This window comes from Chaetomium strumarium (assembly GCF_033439665.1).
Source record: "Chaetomium strumarium strain CBS 333.67 chromosome Unknown B0T15scaffold_3, whole genome shotgun sequence".
NCBI lineage: Eukaryota > Fungi > Ascomycota > Sordariomycetes > Sordariales > Chaetomiaceae > Chaetomium > Chaetomium strumarium.
The window spans coordinates 985,893-1,003,225 of NW_026944431.1; the positions used below are offsets into that span (position 1 = coordinate 985,893).

The 17,333-nt window shown below is 58.1% G+C and overlaps 5 protein-coding genes across 5 annotated transcripts; 2 read left to right on the forward strand and 3 right to left on the reverse strand.

Annotated features, from left to right (window-relative positions):
* Positions 1-571: 571 nt before the first annotated feature.
* B0T15DRAFT_492112 (uncharacterized protein) lies at positions 572-1,770 on the forward strand (the record flags this gene model as incomplete). The annotated part of the gene is made up of 3 exons (XM_062866842.1): positions 572-629; positions 719-880; positions 959-1,770. The coding sequence occupies 3 exons, from the start codon at positions 572-574 to the stop codon at positions 1,768-1,770; spliced, it is 1,032 nt and encodes a 343-aa protein (XP_062722356.1).
* B0T15DRAFT_145673 (uncharacterized protein) lies at positions 1,482-4,276 on the reverse strand. Its single transcript, XM_062861930.1, has one exon. The coding sequence runs from the start codon at positions 3,857-3,859 to the stop codon at positions 1,853-1,855; it is 2,007 nt and encodes a 668-aa protein (XP_062722357.1). The 5' UTR covers positions 3,860-4,276; the 3' UTR covers positions 1,482-1,852.
* A 1,003-nt stretch (positions 4,277-5,279) lies between these two features.
* On the forward strand, positions 5,280-8,569 carry B0T15DRAFT_145739 (uncharacterized protein). Its single transcript, XM_062861931.1, has 2 exons — positions 5,280-7,870; positions 7,979-8,569. The coding sequence occupies exons 1-2, from the start codon at positions 5,396-5,398 to the stop codon at positions 8,495-8,497; spliced, it is 2,994 nt and encodes a 997-aa protein (XP_062722358.1). The 5' UTR covers positions 5,280-5,395; the 3' UTR covers positions 8,498-8,569.
* A 585-nt stretch (positions 8,570-9,154) lies between these two features.
* Positions 9,155-11,397, reverse strand: B0T15DRAFT_527607 (uncharacterized protein). Its single transcript, XM_062868986.1, has 2 exons — positions 11,374-11,397; positions 9,155-11,293 (listed from the first exon to the last, which is right to left on the reverse strand). The coding sequence occupies exon 2, from the start codon at positions 11,104-11,106 to the stop codon at positions 9,397-9,399; it is 1,710 nt and encodes a 569-aa protein (XP_062722359.1). The 5' UTR covers positions 11,107-11,293; positions 11,374-11,397; the 3' UTR covers positions 9,155-9,396.
* A 2,451-nt stretch (positions 11,398-13,848) lies between these two features.
* On the reverse strand, positions 13,849-16,317 carry B0T15DRAFT_509943 (aconitase family-domain-containing protein; the record flags this gene model as incomplete). Its single annotated transcript, XM_062867830.1, has 3 exons — positions 13,849-15,993; positions 16,056-16,130; positions 16,186-16,317. 3 exons carry the CDS (start codon positions 16,315-16,317, stop codon positions 13,849-13,851), a joined length of 2,352 nt encoding a protein of 783 aa, XP_062722360.1.
* Positions 16,318-17,333: the final 1,016 nt, after the last annotated feature.

Below are 17,333 nucleotides of genomic sequence, written 5' to 3' on the forward strand. Positions count from 1 at the left end.
AGACATCAATGGACGGAGGGCAAAGCTTCCTTTCCCCGCATCTGCCCCAACTCGGATCATTTTAGCTCACCGGCAATCTTTGGATGCCAATCTTTGTGGGCTCTCGCAGGCGTTCTGATGAGTTCGACAACTGTTCACAAACGAGCTGGACGAGAAAACAACACACAATGTTCCCTGTACAGGGGCCCGTTAACGGGACAGGGTTACGACACATTGCTGCGTAACATCCACAGACCCTTACCAGGGAGGTACAGGTGGGGCTCAAATTCGAACGGTTGCCCTTCCTGCAGGTCAGGTAACGTCGGCCATGCACCTTTGGCTGTCTAACCGCATCCAGCCTGTGCCCAGCGAACACCATTGACGACGTGAAGGGATCCGGATATTGACGCATCTTGCTCGTCTGACAGTACTGTATGTATGGTATCTAGGTCAGGCCCAGACTCGGTAGTTATCACCCATTCTCGGCCTCTACATCCTCCAGGATTGGGTGCATCTTAATAGCCGAGCATTTACCCTTTTTCAGAGTCTGGCAACTTACGACCCAGGGCAGCAAATAGCGAACAGACAGAGCATGAAGTTAGAGGGCCTGTTGCAAGTGCTCGGCACACCTGTGCAATCTGCTGAGGAAGGTGGGAGGACGGAACACGCTTGTCCCACTGGCGGTCCGGGGCTGCCATATGTCTTCCTGGTGAACTGACACCCGCGGCCATCCCTCTAGAGACATTCGAGCTGTTTGCGCAGGACCTGCCATCACAGAATCTCGGCTTCATCGATGCCAAAGCTACAACTCTTGAGCTCACCGTAGCAGGGCGAGACTTGACCATCCACCAATCCCCGGCCGTCCTCTCGTCCAACCGTGCCGGCGGCACAACAGGAGCAGGTGCGTTCCACCAACCACTGTTGTATCGATTCTTCACCAAGCCAATCCGCATCTGCTGATAATCCCTTGTCTACCAAGTCGTCTGGAAGATCACTCCCCTCTTCGCAGAATGGCTCACCTCGCCAGACAACCCCTTATTTACCCACGGCGTGCTCTCGGGGTCCTCCCTAGTCCTTGAACTGGGCTGCGGCATCTCCGGCCTCGTAGCATTGCTCCTAGCGCCGCGCATCGCCGGCTACGTCCTGACCGACCAGCCGTACGTCGCCAAGCTGGTCGAGCAGAATGTCTCAGACAACCTCCACGCAACCTCCCCAGCCCCTGCCAAGACCGCCGTCCGGCCGTCAAGGTCACGACGCACCTCTTCGGACCGCCACCCGCACCCGGCCTCAGTCCACCGGAAAGCGGTGGCCAACAGCTCCCGGGCCCGGAACGGCTCCCGGGACCGCGGGGGAAGCGGAGCCGGCAGCGAAGCAGCAAGGATCCGCTTCACGCCGTTGGACTGGGAGACGGACGAAGCCACTCCCGCGCTGGCCGGAACGGGCGAAGCAAAGAGCTTTGATGCCGTCGTGGCGTGCGACTGCATCTACAACGAAGCGCTGATCGACCCGTTCGTATCGACGTGCGTTGATCTATGCAGGCTCAGGGTGAACGAGACGGCGACGGGGACGGGCACGGACGCCGGTACCGGGGCGGAGCCTTGCGTGTGTGTGGTCGCGCAGCAGCTGCGAGATCCGCTGGTCTTTGAGGCGTGGACGGCGCGGTTTGCCAGGTCGTTCCATACCTGGCGGGTTCCAGATGAATTGCTAGTTCCGGGACTACGAGCGGACTCCGGGTTCGTGGTGCATGTTGGGGTCTTGAAGGAGACTATTAACCTAGAAGAAGCGATATAAGTCGCCGTCTGTACTACTCCAAATGCATAGATAGAAGCATACCCTCAACCTGCCGCAGCAATTGTTGGTCAAACCAATGCCATCACGGCACCAGCTCCCATCGCACCAAGAAACAATAACTGTACCCGCACCGTCCCTTCCTCCTCAACCACTCTGCCTTCGTCAACCCCCTCGCGCTCTGCCCGTCTATCGTCTCGAACCCCACTAACAGCACATCCTGCCCCGGTGCCCCTAATTCCCTCGCATTCACGTCCAAGTACCACCAGAACCCATCGCTCTCCAGCGGGATGATATCCTCCTTCCTCCCGTCCACGCCCCCAATCTTCAGCCCAAACAGCATCTGCTTGCCCATGCCGTTCCGCTCCGGCGTCCAGTGCTCACACACCTTGGCAAACTGGAACCGCACGGTTCCCTGACCGCCATACACGCTGATTCTCTTCTGCGCGGGGGCAAAGTTGCTCTCGTCCAGCCCCTCGCGCGTGGCATCGCCCATCCACTCGGCCGGCTCATCGCCGGGGGCGGGGCCGACGATGTACTCCTCCCACGACGGCGGCAGGCGCCCGAGGTACCAGTGCCGGTCGTCGGCCGGGTAATGCCGCTGCCCAAAGCGCTTGTTGCTCATGGTGAAGCACTCGGGCGCGAAGCGCTGCTTGTAGGCGCCGTTGCAGAGCGCGCCCGCGCCCCAGCACGCGTCGACCAGCTTCCACGCGCCGCCGTCGATACGGACCGCGTTCCACGCGTGGCCGTCCGGCTTGCGCGGCGGCGGGCGCTCGCCCGGTTTCAAGGGGTGGAAGCCGTAGCCCTTGCCGTGGCCCGTCACGACGACGCAGCTCAAGCCCGCGCGCGTGGCGATGGCTTCGTAGACGCGCGCGTAGCCCTCGCAGACGGCCTTGCCGGAGAAGATGGTCTCGGCCGGGGTCTGTCCCCGCGGGATGCAGTTGTTGAAGAAGCCGTGCACGTCGTAGGCGATGTTGTGGTGGCACCAGGTGAAGATGGCGCGGGCCTTGTCCGTGGGGGAGGGGAAGGGCGAGCAGAGCACGTGCGCGAGGTAGCCGATCGGGTCACTGTGCCGCGGGAGGGTGGAGGTTGGGTGCTGTGAGGCGACGGTGTCCGGGCCGGAGAAGTCGCGGCACGTGAGGCAGGCTCCTCCCTGGCCTGGTGACGAGGAGTGGAGAGAGATGGAGGAGACCCGGGTTGCTACGGCGTCGATCTCGGCCACTGTTGGCCGGGAGCTCAAGGGGATTGGGGGAGGGGCGGGAGGAGGGGATGGTTTGCCGGCGCCCGAATTAAAGCCGCATTCCAGCGCTGACTTGAAGGCCCGGGGGGGAGGGGGCAGGCGTCGCGAAGGGAGTGCTGGGGATGGTTCTTCGGACGGGGCGAGTGCAGGAGAGTTGTTGTTCGGTCTCGACGGGACCCGAGGCGGCAACGAAGGCCGTGGCGGTTCGGCGACGCGTCTCGGTGGAAGAGACGGCGTGTTGCTTGCAGCTTCCTTCTCCGCAGCCTCCCTTGCCTTCGCCTCCAGCTCCCGCCGGGTTGGTGGCAGCGGGGGCAGCTTGGCTTGTTCAAGGGGCGGCGGCAACCTCCTTGGTGTTTGCCCCTCCGGTGGTCCGTTGGAAGTAGCAGACTTGGAGTGATTTAGAGATAGGCTGGACACGGTGGATAGCAGGGAGACATCGGAGGCATTCGAGTTTCTCCTAACAGATAAGGTCTGGGCGGATGGGCGGCGCGTGGGCAGCTTCGGCGGAGTGGCCTGCGGCGAGCTTCGCGCCGGTAGCGGGGGCGGCAACGGGCGCCCCGGCGATGGAGCCGATGTATGCCCCCCATTGTCTTGCCCTGTAGTCCGGCGCGGCAGTGGCGGCGGCAATCTCTCCGTAGCAGCCCGGACCGGCCGCGGAGGAATAGAAGGGCTCTTCTCGGCAGGGGCAGCATCGTGTGTTGTGTTCGCATCCGCGGTCACGCTACGGACTGGACGCGGGGGCGGGGCCCGTTTGCCGGCGGTCGATGGCGGAGTTTGGAAATTCTTCTGCTGATTGAGGGCAGCAATGCGCTCAGCGAGCGTGGTGAACCGTGGCTCTTCAACTTCCGCCATTTTGGTCGGTTAATTTGCAACAATGACTGGAGACCTTGGGGTATGACCGAGCGAACAGACGTTAATAAGAATGCTCTGAGCTGTGCCGCCGTCCGAACCGCCACCCCGAATGCTACACAAGATCCAGACAGATTATCCGCCCATGGAGCAACTAAGGCAACCCTGCTCTATCAATTGGCCCAGCTTGCACATCAACGACGGGAACAAGCCCGGAGGAATGAGGAAGGAAGGCGCAAGCGGGGCATGAAATGCAATGCAATGACTTGCAGATGGTCGACCATGTCAAACAGAAATCCCACGGACCACAGCAGGCAACGGAAGCTAGAATTGCAAATTGGCTCTAAATTCGATCAATGCTAGGAAGACCTCCAAGGCAATCCATGATATCTTAGACAGCTTAGGTACGGATGTGCTTTTGATAATGGAAGTTACAGTGGGAATAGGGCTTCTGAACTGGGAGAACACATCAGCTACGTAAGTTACCGTACCTCGGCACTGTAAGGTACTATCCAATAGTGTATGAGATGCTAGTACTGTATGCGTGCCTCAGTTATACGGTCACCAGGCGGTGCAGTAACTATGTGCGGAAATCTGCCTTGAAACTTCCGACCACCGAATTGCTTGCGGCAATACCTTCAGGTACTCAGTCTTTTCTGAATCACAATTGATCTGTCCAAACCATCCAAGTTGGACTCGATGGGAACTGGACATTTTTGTAATATGAAGTAACCTGCGGGGCGTTCAAAAGGTGGCCGTTTCAGCGCCCCCACTAGGTGGATGGCCGGAACCTTCGCCGTACAGGCAGTAACCCTGCTTGCGCAGTGGGGAAGGAACGACTGGCGGGGCTGATCAGGCCGCCTCGCCTTATGTATGGAGAGTCAAATCAGTCCCGTCATCTGTCTTTCAGTTAGTGAAACATCATCCCAGCCCGATACCGATAGTGAAGGATGTATAAAGGCGTGGCAGACTGACCTTCGGCTCTGATGTGCTACCGGCTCAGGTCACCTACACTGTATTGAAATGCAATCAGCCAGGTAAAGCAGGGCTTCCTCTACGTAACCCTGGCCGTGCGTGAACCCTCTTCCGATCGACGCCCCACTTTGTCGGCGCTAAGCTCAAAGACCCCGGCACTTGCCCGTACGTTGACCCGCCAGGGTCCTTCACCCGGGCGCCTGCACATGGAATTTGGACCGTCCATACTGTTCATCCATTCTTCCCTTTGCTGCGTTGGAAGAACGAACAAAAAGCGCACAGACGGGCACAACAGCTCTGCTCGCAGCAACTCGTGCCTCACAGTGAGCATCTTAAGACGAGCAAGTTGGCAAGCCACTGCCCCGCACCAACCTCCGCTGAGCTACCACCTCCCGTCCGACGTCCGGCTCGTACAGGTACATAGATACCGGTACCCCAAGTGGCAACTCAGCTTACTTGACTGCTCGAGCCTCCCTTCACTTTCAAGCTGCCCATCATTGCACCCTACTTTGCGTCGCTGTAATATTGGCTTTGCACTCCATTTCTTCTGACGCCGGCCCAGACATGGCTTCCTCGACCAAGCAAGAAGCCTCTGCAAACCCGCCAGCGAGGCGGGCTCTGACTTTCGTGGACTTGCCGCAAGAAGTACAGAGGGAGATAATCAAGCAATGTCCGACGCGCGATCTGATCTGCGTCGCGCTGGTTTCGAAGCATTTCCGTGACCTCGCGGCCGCTGAACTCTACCGCGACTTTTCCATCGTCTTCCCCGACGAGGATAACCCGCAGTTCGATACGCCGGTGGACGCACTGGCCGGTGGCTTCGAAACCTTCGTCACCAGCGACTACAACTATGCCCAGTACCTCAAGATCTTCTGCTTCGACACACTCTATATGGGCGACAAGGCCGAGGTTTCTTACCGCCCATATCTTGCCAACTTGAGTTGCGGCAAGTTCATGAACACCCTGCTGCTTCTCACCCTGCGCAAGGCCAAAGCACTCGAGACGTTCAAATGGAATATCCGAGTCGAGTTGAGCCGTCCAGTTTACAAGGAGCTACACAAAATCCCGGCACTATCGCATGTCCACATACGACTGCAGGCAGGCCCCTCGCAGTACGAGACACCCCCACCGCTCCCATATAACGCCTCGCATTCACCTTCACCACCACCACTGCCGGCTCACGTCGCGCCCCTTAGTTCCATTCTTCCTCCGCCAAGCTTCGGACTGATGCCGCCACCTGGGGCGCCGCCAGGCCCTCCTCAGGGGCTTTATGTGCCAGTCATGGCCGCCTCATCCGCTCCTCCTCCTCCTCTGCCCAAGCCGCCACGTCCAAAAACACCCAAAAAGGCGTCTACTGTGAAAGAGCCCCCGACGTTATCCGGCTTCAAAGGGTTGAAGAGCCTTGCTGTGCTTGACATAGAAACTCTTGACCTTGTGCCGGAGCTACAAGCATGCGTCCGGAACTCTGCCGGAACCCTGACAAAGCTGAAGCTTTCTTTCTCAGAGAAGCTCGCATCGACAGCCCGGAAGCCGTCCATGGACCCCGAACCGGAAGACTCTGATCAGGAAGACGATATGATGCCTCCGCAACCACACTATCATAACGACGAAATCAGCGGGCCTGCTCGGGCATTCCGCGCGCAAGAGGAGAGGAAACGTCAGGATTTGGTGCTGGGCAGGATCTTCGACGTGGAGCCCAACCCCGCGGATAAGGTCCACGGGGCCAGCGTCGAGAAGAAGGCGAAGAAGGGTAAGGCCAAGTCTGAGCGTGAGCTCATTGACTTCATGAAGACGATCGCGCCCAAGTTCTTGGGAGAGCTAAATGGGACCACCGACTTTGCGCCTCCGCCGGATGTGATCAATATGATCGGGCAGGCCGCTCAGAAGTACATCGACGAGGCGAAGTCGCGCAATAAGGCGCAGCCCAACCACTCCGACGCCGCTTTGTCAAGCAACAGTCAGGTGCCCGGTGACAAAGCTGAAAAGGCACCTGTCGCCGAGACAAGCGGCTCTGTGGTGACCCTGTTCAGCGGCATAGCACCAGAGAGCCAGGCGAAGAAAGTCCAACGAGACGCGAGTCCTGAGGAGATAGACATCGAAGAACCAGAGGAACAGCTTGTTATTGATCACGACGACTCGCCAGCGGGAGATGCTCCTGCCATTGATACTACAGAATCTCCCTCGATTAGCCCTATCTCCACAGCAGAGACACTGGCCGACGCCGATAATGCAGACCAGGCAGGGGCGCCGGCTACCGTCGAAGAGCGATGGGGTAAATATAATGCCGTGGCTGCAGAGCTGGAGATGGTCCTGTCCCGAGCCAGCAGTTGGACTGATGAGATGCGGCGGTCGCGGGAGAGTAACAATGCGCTCGCCATCCGCAAGGGCATCGATGAGGCGCAGTCGCTGGTACAGGATTTCGACCGAATTATTCACCAGGCAATGAGCACATGCGATGCCGTGGTCAAGGGCGTGAAGAAGCTACCAGCCGACGTTAAGGAGTCGGTCAAGCGGGACCAGGCTCACTGCATGCACGACTACCTGCGGAAAACAAGGGGTGTCGCACTTGAATCCCTCAGCATTTACCTTGTCCCCGTGAAGGCGTCAGTCCTGTCCCGAGCCATTGACATCCGTGTTCTCCGCCGCCTAACGTTGCTCAACGTCGGCGTCCAGGCGCCCATCTGGACTCTTCTGCACGGGGCGAACAAGGAAGCACCGCTGCCATTGCGGAAGATCTACACTGACAATGTCTCCCACGTATTCTTGAATTTTGTGTCTTCGCTCAATGAGCTGCATGAGCTGTTCCTCCTCGAGAGGGAAGCCAAGGCGAAGCCGGAGAGCTTCGCGCCCAGGACGCACACAACCATCGACCAGATCAGGAGGCTGGTGCTCAAGAAGCACCTGCCAACCCTGCGGGGGCTCATGATCAAGAACTTGACCGACACGTCGTGGGACCTCAACGAGAAGGCCATCTTGCTGCTATGCATGCAGGGGAAGAAGCTCGAAGAGCTGGCCTGCAACATGAGCATCCGGGCCATGGTATGTTCTAGTCACCTTCTTCTTCTTCTTCTTCTTTCCCCCCCTTTTTGTATCTTGGTTTTGTTATTTATTTATTTTATTTATTATCATTTTACTAACGTCCAACAGCACTGCCTCATGCAGCACATCGCGGGCCTGGCCTCTCTCCGCGCCCTGCACGTCGTCCACCTGCGCAACGACGACACCTGCGTATGGGTCATGCGCGAGACTAAGCGTTTCCTCATCGACAACATCTCGCACTATCCCCATCTCAAGCTCGAGTACATCGCCATCGACGAAGACGACCGCGCCGACCAGCTGATCAGAGTCTCGAATTGGTTGAAGAAGGATGGCGGCGACGGGAAGAACGCGGAGAAGGAGGAGAGCAAGGGGAAGCAGAAAGCCGCCGGGGTCAACTTGAGCTTGCTGAATCTGGGCTCGAATGGCAGCGACTTGGATATCCCGGCCATCATCTCGGCTGAGCTGGGCGGGGAAGGATCGAGCACGGGGGGTGACGACTGGGAGACGGATGAGGAGGGGGATGATGAGCCGATCGGGCAGAAGATCGAGACGGTCGAGGGGCTTCCCTTCTGCGACGTCCCCGGGGTGAGGATCTTCAAAAAGGAGATCGTTGCCGGCCGACTGTGAGATGCGATGATGGCGGGGAGGTAGTGGGCGGGTAAGGAAAAAGGGACGGGGGAAGGGGGGTTGAGAGACCCAGTGACATTTGGTTTTCCATGAATGACTTGAATGGCTAATGACGTGCCCAGAATCTCTGGTTATTTGGCTTTTTATGTTTTTCTCAGTGTTGTTGCAGTTCCTAGCGTGGAATACCCATTGTTATTCTCTGTACTTATTTGTTTCTGGGATATGGAATATGCAGTCTTGCATTTGGCGACCTTGAAGGAGGACAGAATGCAATGGAGATGTTGATTGCTATATGCGAGAAGTGGTGGACACATATCTGCTGTGCGCGCTGTTGTTTGAAGGGTCGGCTGTAAGGCACTGAATACGTACGTATCAGATAGCTGTAAGTTTTGTTTAATTAATTGAAGTTGCGCCACTCCATCGGTCAATCTACAACCTGCGTGGCTAGAGTTGTGATCCGGTGTGTAAGTCGTCGCAGGGCAGTGGCCAAATATTCTGTAATTTCATACCCCCTATTTCCGGCCTGACTCAACCCCCTTCTCCCCTTGCTACCCAACCCCATACCTGAGTTGCCTAGACTATGGTAAGGTAGGCTTAGGCACTCACTTCATCTTGAAACGGGCTGCCTAGTCAGGACTAAGTTGCCTAGTAGGTGGTAGCAATTTACGAGTGTACGGAGATAGCTGTATTTGTGTTATATATGCAATGGACTAGGTACCTTACCTACCTAAACTCCAACCCCCTATGGAAGTACTCAAGTAAGGTATTGTACCTAGTACCCAGCGCATGGCTAGGCTATCCACACCTATCCCTTACACACAACAAATACCTGCTTTATATAGTCAACATCATCATCATCATCCCAACCGCCCCCCTACCTTCCCTCCCTCCCTCGTCCCTCATCCTCTCGTCCTCTCTGTGCTTTCTTTCCCTTCTCCTACCCAACAGCCTCCCCCCTCCGCCGCATCCCCCAACCCCAATAACGCATCCCAAAGCAAAGGGAGACACCCAACACCGACCAGCGCCCTAGCCGGCACCTCGGCGCTCATTATCGACGACGACAACCATGTCCCACCATTTCTTCCCGTCGCCGTCGCCGCCGCGGCGGCCTTCTCTTTCTGGATCGTCTCCTCCACCACAGCTAGGACCCTCCTCTTCCTGCCTTGTGCGTGTTCCGTTCCTGTTGTTGAACAACAACGCTCGTGGTATTGTCTTTGTTTTTGGCAGCAGCAGCAACAGCAGTAGCTGATAATGATGGTCTCGGCAAGCAGCCTTGTCGCGGCGCTGCGTACCCCTGCGTCTGGGGTGTGTGTCGCGACTAGGTACAAGGGTCCTAGCAGGTGATTGTGGAGTTCGTTTATTGTTGTTAGCGTGCGGGTTGTCGTCATCGTCGTCGTCGTTGTTGTTGTGAATGGGATGGAGATTTGCGTGATTGGTGAGGCGGAGAGGCGCGAGGCGAGGTGGAGGATGGATGGGAGGAGGGTGAAGTCTGGGTCGTCGTTTGGGGGAGGTTGACTTTGTTGTTGTTGATGATGTTGTTGCGGTTGGTAAGGCTCGAAGGTGGTTGCGGAAAGGGGGTCGAAGGTGGGGGGGATAAGGTCGTTGCTGCTGCTGTAGGTGGTGGTGGTGGTGGACCTGGTGTTGGTACTAGTAGTGACCTTGCTGAGGAGGAACTGGGCGCAGCGAAAGTACAGCAGGTCGAGGTGCAGACCAAAAAGCTCGGCGGTCGTGGGATCCGGGTTGCCGAAGCGGGCCGGGGAGAGGAAGTCGGCTACAAGGGCGCCAATCCGAGCGCTGCGGGCTGCCATGCAAGATTGCTGTCGTTGCTGCATCGGGTCAGACCAGAATGCGCCGAGTGCCTCATCCCCGGCTGCGCCGACGGCTGCGATCTCGTGCAGGCGCGCCATGGCGTCGTGCCGGAAGCACGACAGCACGCTGCGTGCGTTGGCCACGTCGGCGAAGGGCGCATTGCCCATGCCATCATCGAAGCGGCGCATGCGGTACCCGCGCTCCGAGACAACGGGCTGGATGCCGTGGGCGAAGAAGCAGACGGAGACTTCGAGCTGGGCGAAGAGCTGGACGATATCGGGCATGTGCAGCGTCTCCCCGGCCGGGCGCCAAACGAAGACGGAGCCGTCGGCGAGGCAGTCGAAGGCAGGATCGGACAGAGACTGCAGGATGCGCAGGCCGTTGATGAGATGCGTGACGGCCACAGAATGGTTCCCCCGCAGCGTCTCGAGCGAGATGAAGGCGAGGCAGCAGACGAGGGTCACGCGGATGCTCTCCGACGCCGAGGAGCCAGCATGGCTCTGGAGCTGCTCGATCGATCTGTTGTACTGCTGGATCATGAAGACCTCGAGGTCGCCGCGACCGAGGCCGTCAATGCTGGCTTCGTGCGGGTGCCGGAACAGCTGGTAAGCCGCGGCCAGCGCCACCACGGCGCGTTTGACAGCTTCGTCCTGGCACCCCGTTGCCGGCGTCAGTCGTCGCCAGAAGGCCGAGAAGTGGCACAGGTGTGGAGCGACGCCCTCGGCCGTGGCAGCCCGGAACCGCGCAAAGAGCCGCTTTTCGGTCTCGGTCCCCTCGATGCTGGCCTCGAGCCGTCGCATCGACCGGAGCGCTTCGTTCCATTCGCACGCCCTGACGAATTCGGCCCTTGCCAGCTCGGCCGCCCGGGCCGGGTCCGGAGAGCGGTACCGCGCCAGTGCCGCTTTGTCGTAGCCGTCGCACGTTCGGCCGGTCGACGTGCATCGGAGACAGGCAGGCTTTCCCTCGTCGCATTTCACACGCCGGATTCTGGGTGCTGCTTAGTTAATCTGGGTTATCATGGTCACAAGACCTTTCCGTCCTGGGTCCCAACTACTACTAGTACTCACTTGCTGTCAGAATAGGGGGTGTCAGCCGTCACCAACAACAACCGACATATGCAGGTAACAACGGTACGGTACACACCATGTGATGCAGCCGGTCCGGACCTTCGGCTTGCTCGCCCTTGTCCGTTTCTTGGGGGGGTCCGAGGGGGTTGCCGCCGGGGACTGGGACGGGCTGCTGGGATTGCTGCTGCGCTCAACACTCGAACGGCTGGAGTAAGACGTCCCGGCCATGGTGTGAGTCGTCACTGGACTTTCAATGGCAGGAACACACACAACAACGAATAACGAATGTCGACCGAGACATACAACCGAGGCCTCTCGTATAAACTGCGGGGCCCTTCTTGGTTGGTGGAAGGCAAGACTGCCCGTTTTTATTCTCGCTGCATCTCGACACATCGCCGATGTGGGCAACGGCAACACCGTCCCCGCCCATGAGGATACGACAGGTTGGCCCAACCCGCAGCCCACACAGAAACGTACCAACTATTTTCATCGGGCAAACTCTGTTGTGTCTTCACCGCCTGGGCCGCCCCTTCGGCTACATCACCACTCTCCGGCTAGTCTCACCACCACCGTTCACCCAACCTGCCGTGCTCTCTCTGCATGGCCCGCCCAGCCCCAGACCCCAGGCTCCAGGCCCTAGGGGGGGGTTATGGGTTATGGCGGCATGGCGTCAACCTGTGGGTGGCAGTCAGTCAAACCGATGCTGTCAGCGACCAGGAACAGGAGAGGGCAGAGGGCAGAAACGAGCCGAACCGTAACTGAAAAGGGAAGGTGTACCCTGCATGGAAATCGGGTCAAAGTGGTTGATCTCATCATCTCCCACTGCTTCGGCACCCAAAGTCGATGGAAACCCGTTGCAGTTGGCAAATCAACTGGAGAGGCTCCCCCCGGGTTCTCAGTGGAGGTGGCCTTCTCCAGCGAACAACGCTGGACTGACTAAGCCAGATCTTTTGGCGGTATATTTTCCCACTAATTTTAGCGTCCAGAAATGTCGCTGCCTGGGCCGAAGGTCGACATGCGTCATGGCCATCACTAATCACTTCGCTGAATTTTCCGGATTCTTTCTGGGCGACACAGGACGCATCTGGCGAGACGGTCAGTCTGATGACAGCTGATCATTATATGTCTTCAACTTGAAGTCGATGGGTTGACAAAAGAGGTACCTTATTGAGGAAGGTACGATGTTGCATGGCTCACTTACACAGATCATAACCAATCAGAGAAAAGCTCGGCACCTATGCTTTGAACTTCTGAAGTGTGTGAGAAGCAGAAGACAACGAAACGTTCTCTTAGATAAGATACCGTAATAATAACGCCGAAAACAGCCAGTATATGCTTCACGTAGTACTATTGTGTATTCGATTCCCGTGGCGCTGCTGGTTGACATAACGATGACTCTGCGGGTGTATTCACGAACACCTCAAACAATGGATATCGGCGACCTAGTGGAGGTTGAAACCCCCCCCACCGCTGGCTACACCTGGGTGTCTGGTCAGAACCTAATCCATACTTCCGTCTGCGTTACCTAGTAGTTCTTTCCCTATTCCAGAACCCATAATAGCGTTGCAACGGCGAGTCGCTAGATCAGTTTACTACTACTAGTACTAGTATGTAAGTGATCCAAGTACCTACCTAGTCTTGGTAAACATGCCGTAATTGGTTCAGACCCGGGGATGTGTGCCCGATTCATCCATCCAGATTCCCAGATCGAAGCCCGCCTGCACTACCTAGATAAGATCAGATCAGGCAGCACAATCCGAAAATATGTAACTAGTATGAGTATGTCGAGTGCAAGCTGTCGCTCGCCGAAGTATGTACTTGTACATAGTAGTACAGTAAGCTAGGTAGGCGTTGAGGTGGACCGGAATCCTTCAGACTACATGTGCCCCCATCTGATTCAGGATACGAGAGAGGGAGGCCATCATCATGTATTGTACGCTCCGGCTAATGTGTTGAGTACCTGAGGTATCCTGGTCAAACATGGCAGTTCATGTGCCCTTGGAATAAGAGGGGAAGGTTGAGACTCAAGAGAGGGCTGAGTCGAAGCCGAGAAACGTGGTGGTATTGTGTCAGCAAGATCGGCGGCGGCGACGGTACGAGACACGGTTTCCAGGGACCAACGACCTTTCGCGGGAGTAAAAAGCTAAACCATCGTTTTGAACCACGCCACCGTGAAAGAAGTTCGAGCGTGATATCAGCCATTTGTTTTGCGCGGAGATGAGAGAACGTCGAACTTCCAATGTATTTCCACTCAGCTTCCGAGTCCCCGCCAGCTATATCATTCTCCCCGCAGACTGAGCAACAGAGCCCTCCCAAACCGAACAAGCGTGCCTTATCAGCAACGAGTTCAACGCAAAAACAGGGGATGCTATCGTCATCATCGTCGTCGTCATCAACACCCTAGGTATCATAAAACATCGCCAACCCACCCCCCTCCCACCTTCTTGGTTCCAACCCTTTTTTTCTTTTTGGTTTTCACCACTCCAACGGCTCGGTCTTGACATCCCCCCGATTCGTCTTGGGCACCGGCGCAGGCTTGACCGCGAGTTTCCCGCCCATCCCCTTACGCCGGAGATAGCCCGTCCCATCGAGCCAGGGGGTCTCGCGCGACATCTTCCGCTCAAACTCGGCGATCTTATCCTCCAGCTGCATGGTCAGGCCGATATCGTCGAGACCGTTCACAAGGCAGTGTTTCCTGAACTCCTCGACCTCAAACGCACAAAGCGTGTTGCCGTCGGCGTCCTTGATGAGCTGGTTGGGCAGGTCGATCTCGATCTCGCGGCCGGCGACCGCCTCGGCGTGCACGCGGTCCAGGTCGTCCTTGTTCTTGATGGGGATCGGCAGCATGCCGTTCTTGAACGAGTTGTTGAAGAAGATATCCGCAAACGACGGCGCGATGACGCTGCGCACGCCAAAGTCGTTGAGCGCCCAGGGGGCGTGCTCGCGCGACGAGCCGCAGCCGAAGTTGGGCCCCGTGCAGACGATGACCTTGGCCCGGCGGTACGGCTCGCGGTTGAGCACGAAGTCCGGGTTCTCGACCCCCGGCGACGTGTAGCGCATCTCGTAGAAGAGCGCGGCGCCCAGCCCCGTCCGCTTGATCGTCTTGAGGAACTGCTTGGGGATGATGGCGTCCGTGTCGATGTTGGGCTTCTCCATCGGCGCGGCGATGCCCTTGAGCACCGTGAACTTGGGCAGCCCGCTGGCGGCCGAGGCGGCGCCGCTCCGCATGACGGACGTGTTGACTTGCGGTGACGAGTCCTCGGGCTGGTCGGTGAGTGCCTCCTTCTCGTGGTCGTCGGTCTCGATGCGCTCGTCCGCGTGCGCCTTCTCCGTGGCCGGCTCCGGGGCGATGGCGGCCTCGATGTGCGGGCTGCCGTTATACTCGGAGAGCTTCCTCACGTCGGCGAGCTTGCCCGCGATGGCGGCGGCGGCGGCCATGACAGGCGACATTAGGTGGGTTCGGCCCTGGGCGCCTTGGCGGCCCTCGAAGTTCCGGTTGCTGGTGCTGGCACACCGCTCCTTGGGGGACAGGATGTCCGGGTTCATGCCCAGGCACATGCTGCAGCCTGCTTCCCGCCACTCAAACCCGGCGTCGAGGAAGACCTTGTCGAGGCCCTCCCGCTCGGCTTGCTCCTTGACGAGGCCGGACCCGGGCACGATCATGGCGCGCTTGATGTTGGACGCGATCTTCTTACCCTTGACCACGCGGGCGGCGGCGCGGAGATCCTCGATTCTCGAGTTGGTGCAAGAGCCGATGAACACCTTGTCCACCACGATCTCCTCCATCGGGGTCCCCGGGACCAGGCCCATGTACTCGAGCATACGGCGGCCGGCCAGCTTCTTGGCCTCGGTGGGGAATGTTTCCGGGTCGGGTACGACGCCGGTGATGGGGACGACGTCTTCGGGGCTGGTCCCCCAGGTGACAGTAGGGACGATGTCCTTGGCGTCGATGAAGACGTCGATGTCGTACTTGGCATCTGGGTCCGACTGCAGCGACTTCCAGTAGGCCACGGCCTTCTCCCACTCCTCGGAGCCGTACTTGGGCGCCAGCGGCCTGCCCTTGAGGTACTCGAAGGTGACGTCGTCTGGCGCCACCATGCCGGCCCTCGCACCGCCCTCAATGGACATGTTGCAGATGGACATGCGGGCCTCCATGCTGAGGGAGCGGATGACGGAGCCGCAGAACTCAATGACGGCGCCCGTGCCGCCGGCGGTCCCGATCTTGCCGATCGCGTGCAGGATCACGTCCTTGGAGCTCACACCCGGCGCCAGCTCGCCGTCGACCTGTATCCTCATGTTCTTGCTGCGCTTGGTGATCAAGCATTGTGTGGCGAGGACGTGTTCCACCTCGGAGGTGCCGATGCCGAAGGCGAGGGCGCCAAAGGCGCCGTGGGTCGACGTGTGGCTGTCGCCGCAGACGACGGTCGTGCCGGGGAGGGTGAAGCCCTGCTCGGGGCCGATGACGTGCACGATGCCTTGCCTCTTGTCGCTCAGCCCGAAGTATGTGAGGCCGAACTTCTTGACGTTCTCTTCGAGCGTAACACATTGTGTCCGGGAGTCGTCTTCCTTGATGAAGCTCGAGATATCCTTGAGAGCTTTGCGGGACGATGTGGGAACATTCTGCAGGGCATTGTTAGCGCCGCGATTCGGGGCAGCTTTGGGAGCAGCGCAGATACACGTACGTGGTCTGTCGTGGCAAGGGTGCAGTCTGGCCTCCTGACCTTGCGGCCAGCGACCTCGAGTCCTTCGAACGCTTGCTGTATTACAGGTCAGGAAGTGGCAGCCAGCGATGCTCATGTTGGGAGGACGCACCGGTGATGTGACCTCGTGCACAAGGTGGCGGTCAATGTAGAGGAGGATGGTGCCGTCGAGCTTCTCGTCGACGATATGGGCCTGGAAGACCTTGTCGTAGAGGGTCTGGGGTGTCCTTTCGGCGACCGGCATTGTGATCTGTGTAACGCAACTGGCCACTGCCAATTGGTGCCGAGTACCCAAATATTGTATGAATCGGAGACGAAATAGGTCGACAGGGAGCGCGACGTTGGACTGGAAGTCCGCTATAAACCCCGATGTATATGATGACCTTTTTAGCAAGACTGAGAACTTGCTTGTGGTAACTGCACATAGTACGGCTCGGAAGTGAATGAGAAACTCGAATCCACGATCAGCTTTGACGAAAGTCAACTTCTGCCACTTATAAAGGTCTCGGCGATGACGGTCGCCCCCGAAGCGAAAGATGTTGGAGACGCCGATGATCGGAGCATTGATTGTGCTCCGGTTCACGGAATGCGGGGTGGCCCTGCAATTGCTAAAGAACAGCCAACCATTGGTCGTGTGGGGCCGTCAAGGGCTTGGATATGTGGGGACGGAGCCAAGGTCAGGCCCCACTATGAGCGGATGGAGCAAAAAGTCAACGCCGTCGACCCGAAGCAGGAACTCGAACATTGCACGTGTCCCAAGCTTCCATGCTGCTGGGGAGGCCGCAGGAAGGATCTGGTAATGGGCCCAAAACCACCTATCTGCCGTCGAGCGTGTCTCTAAGGAGTCAATATCCTCATTTCCTGTCTTTCAAGCTGCCCGTCTGAAGGCGGCCCGGAGCGCTAACAGTACTACTAGACAGCCGGATCGGACAAGAACCTGTAATCCCGGCCGGTCAAAGATCCATCCATGATCCGACGGGTTCGCCCTGGGTCGGCGTCCCCGCATTAAACGTAACGGCATCAGCTTCGATTCGACCAGAGCGCATAGAAGACATGGAAATTCCACCAGCATCTGCGAGGCGGTAAGAAGATGCAGAAGAAGAAAAAAATATCGATCGTCCCTCAGCAGCCTCGTGGCTGTTCGGCATTCCGGTGTAAGTGAACGGTGTGTTTACACTACGAGATCGTTATCGGAATTAAAGATGGGTCTCCCCCAGGTACATAGTAGAAAACCCCTGTGCATGGCCGAATCAACACCCA

Coding starts and splice junctions, on each gene's coding strand:
- B0T15DRAFT_145673 (XM_062861930.1), bottom strand. CDS start 3,859: ATGGCGGAAGTTGAAGAGCCACGGTTCACCACGCTCGCTGAGCGCATT.
- B0T15DRAFT_145739 (XM_062861931.1), top strand. CDS start 5,396: ATGGCTTCCTCGACCAAGCAAGAAGCCTCTGCAAACCCGCCAGCGAGG. Junction 7,871..7,978: donor ACATGAGCATCCGGGCCATG/GTATGTTCTAGT, acceptor AACGTCCAACAG/CACTGCCTCATGCAGCACAT.
- B0T15DRAFT_527607 (XM_062868986.1), bottom strand. CDS start 11,106: ATGCGACGGCTCGAGGCCAGCATCGAGGGGACCGAGACCGAAAAGCGG.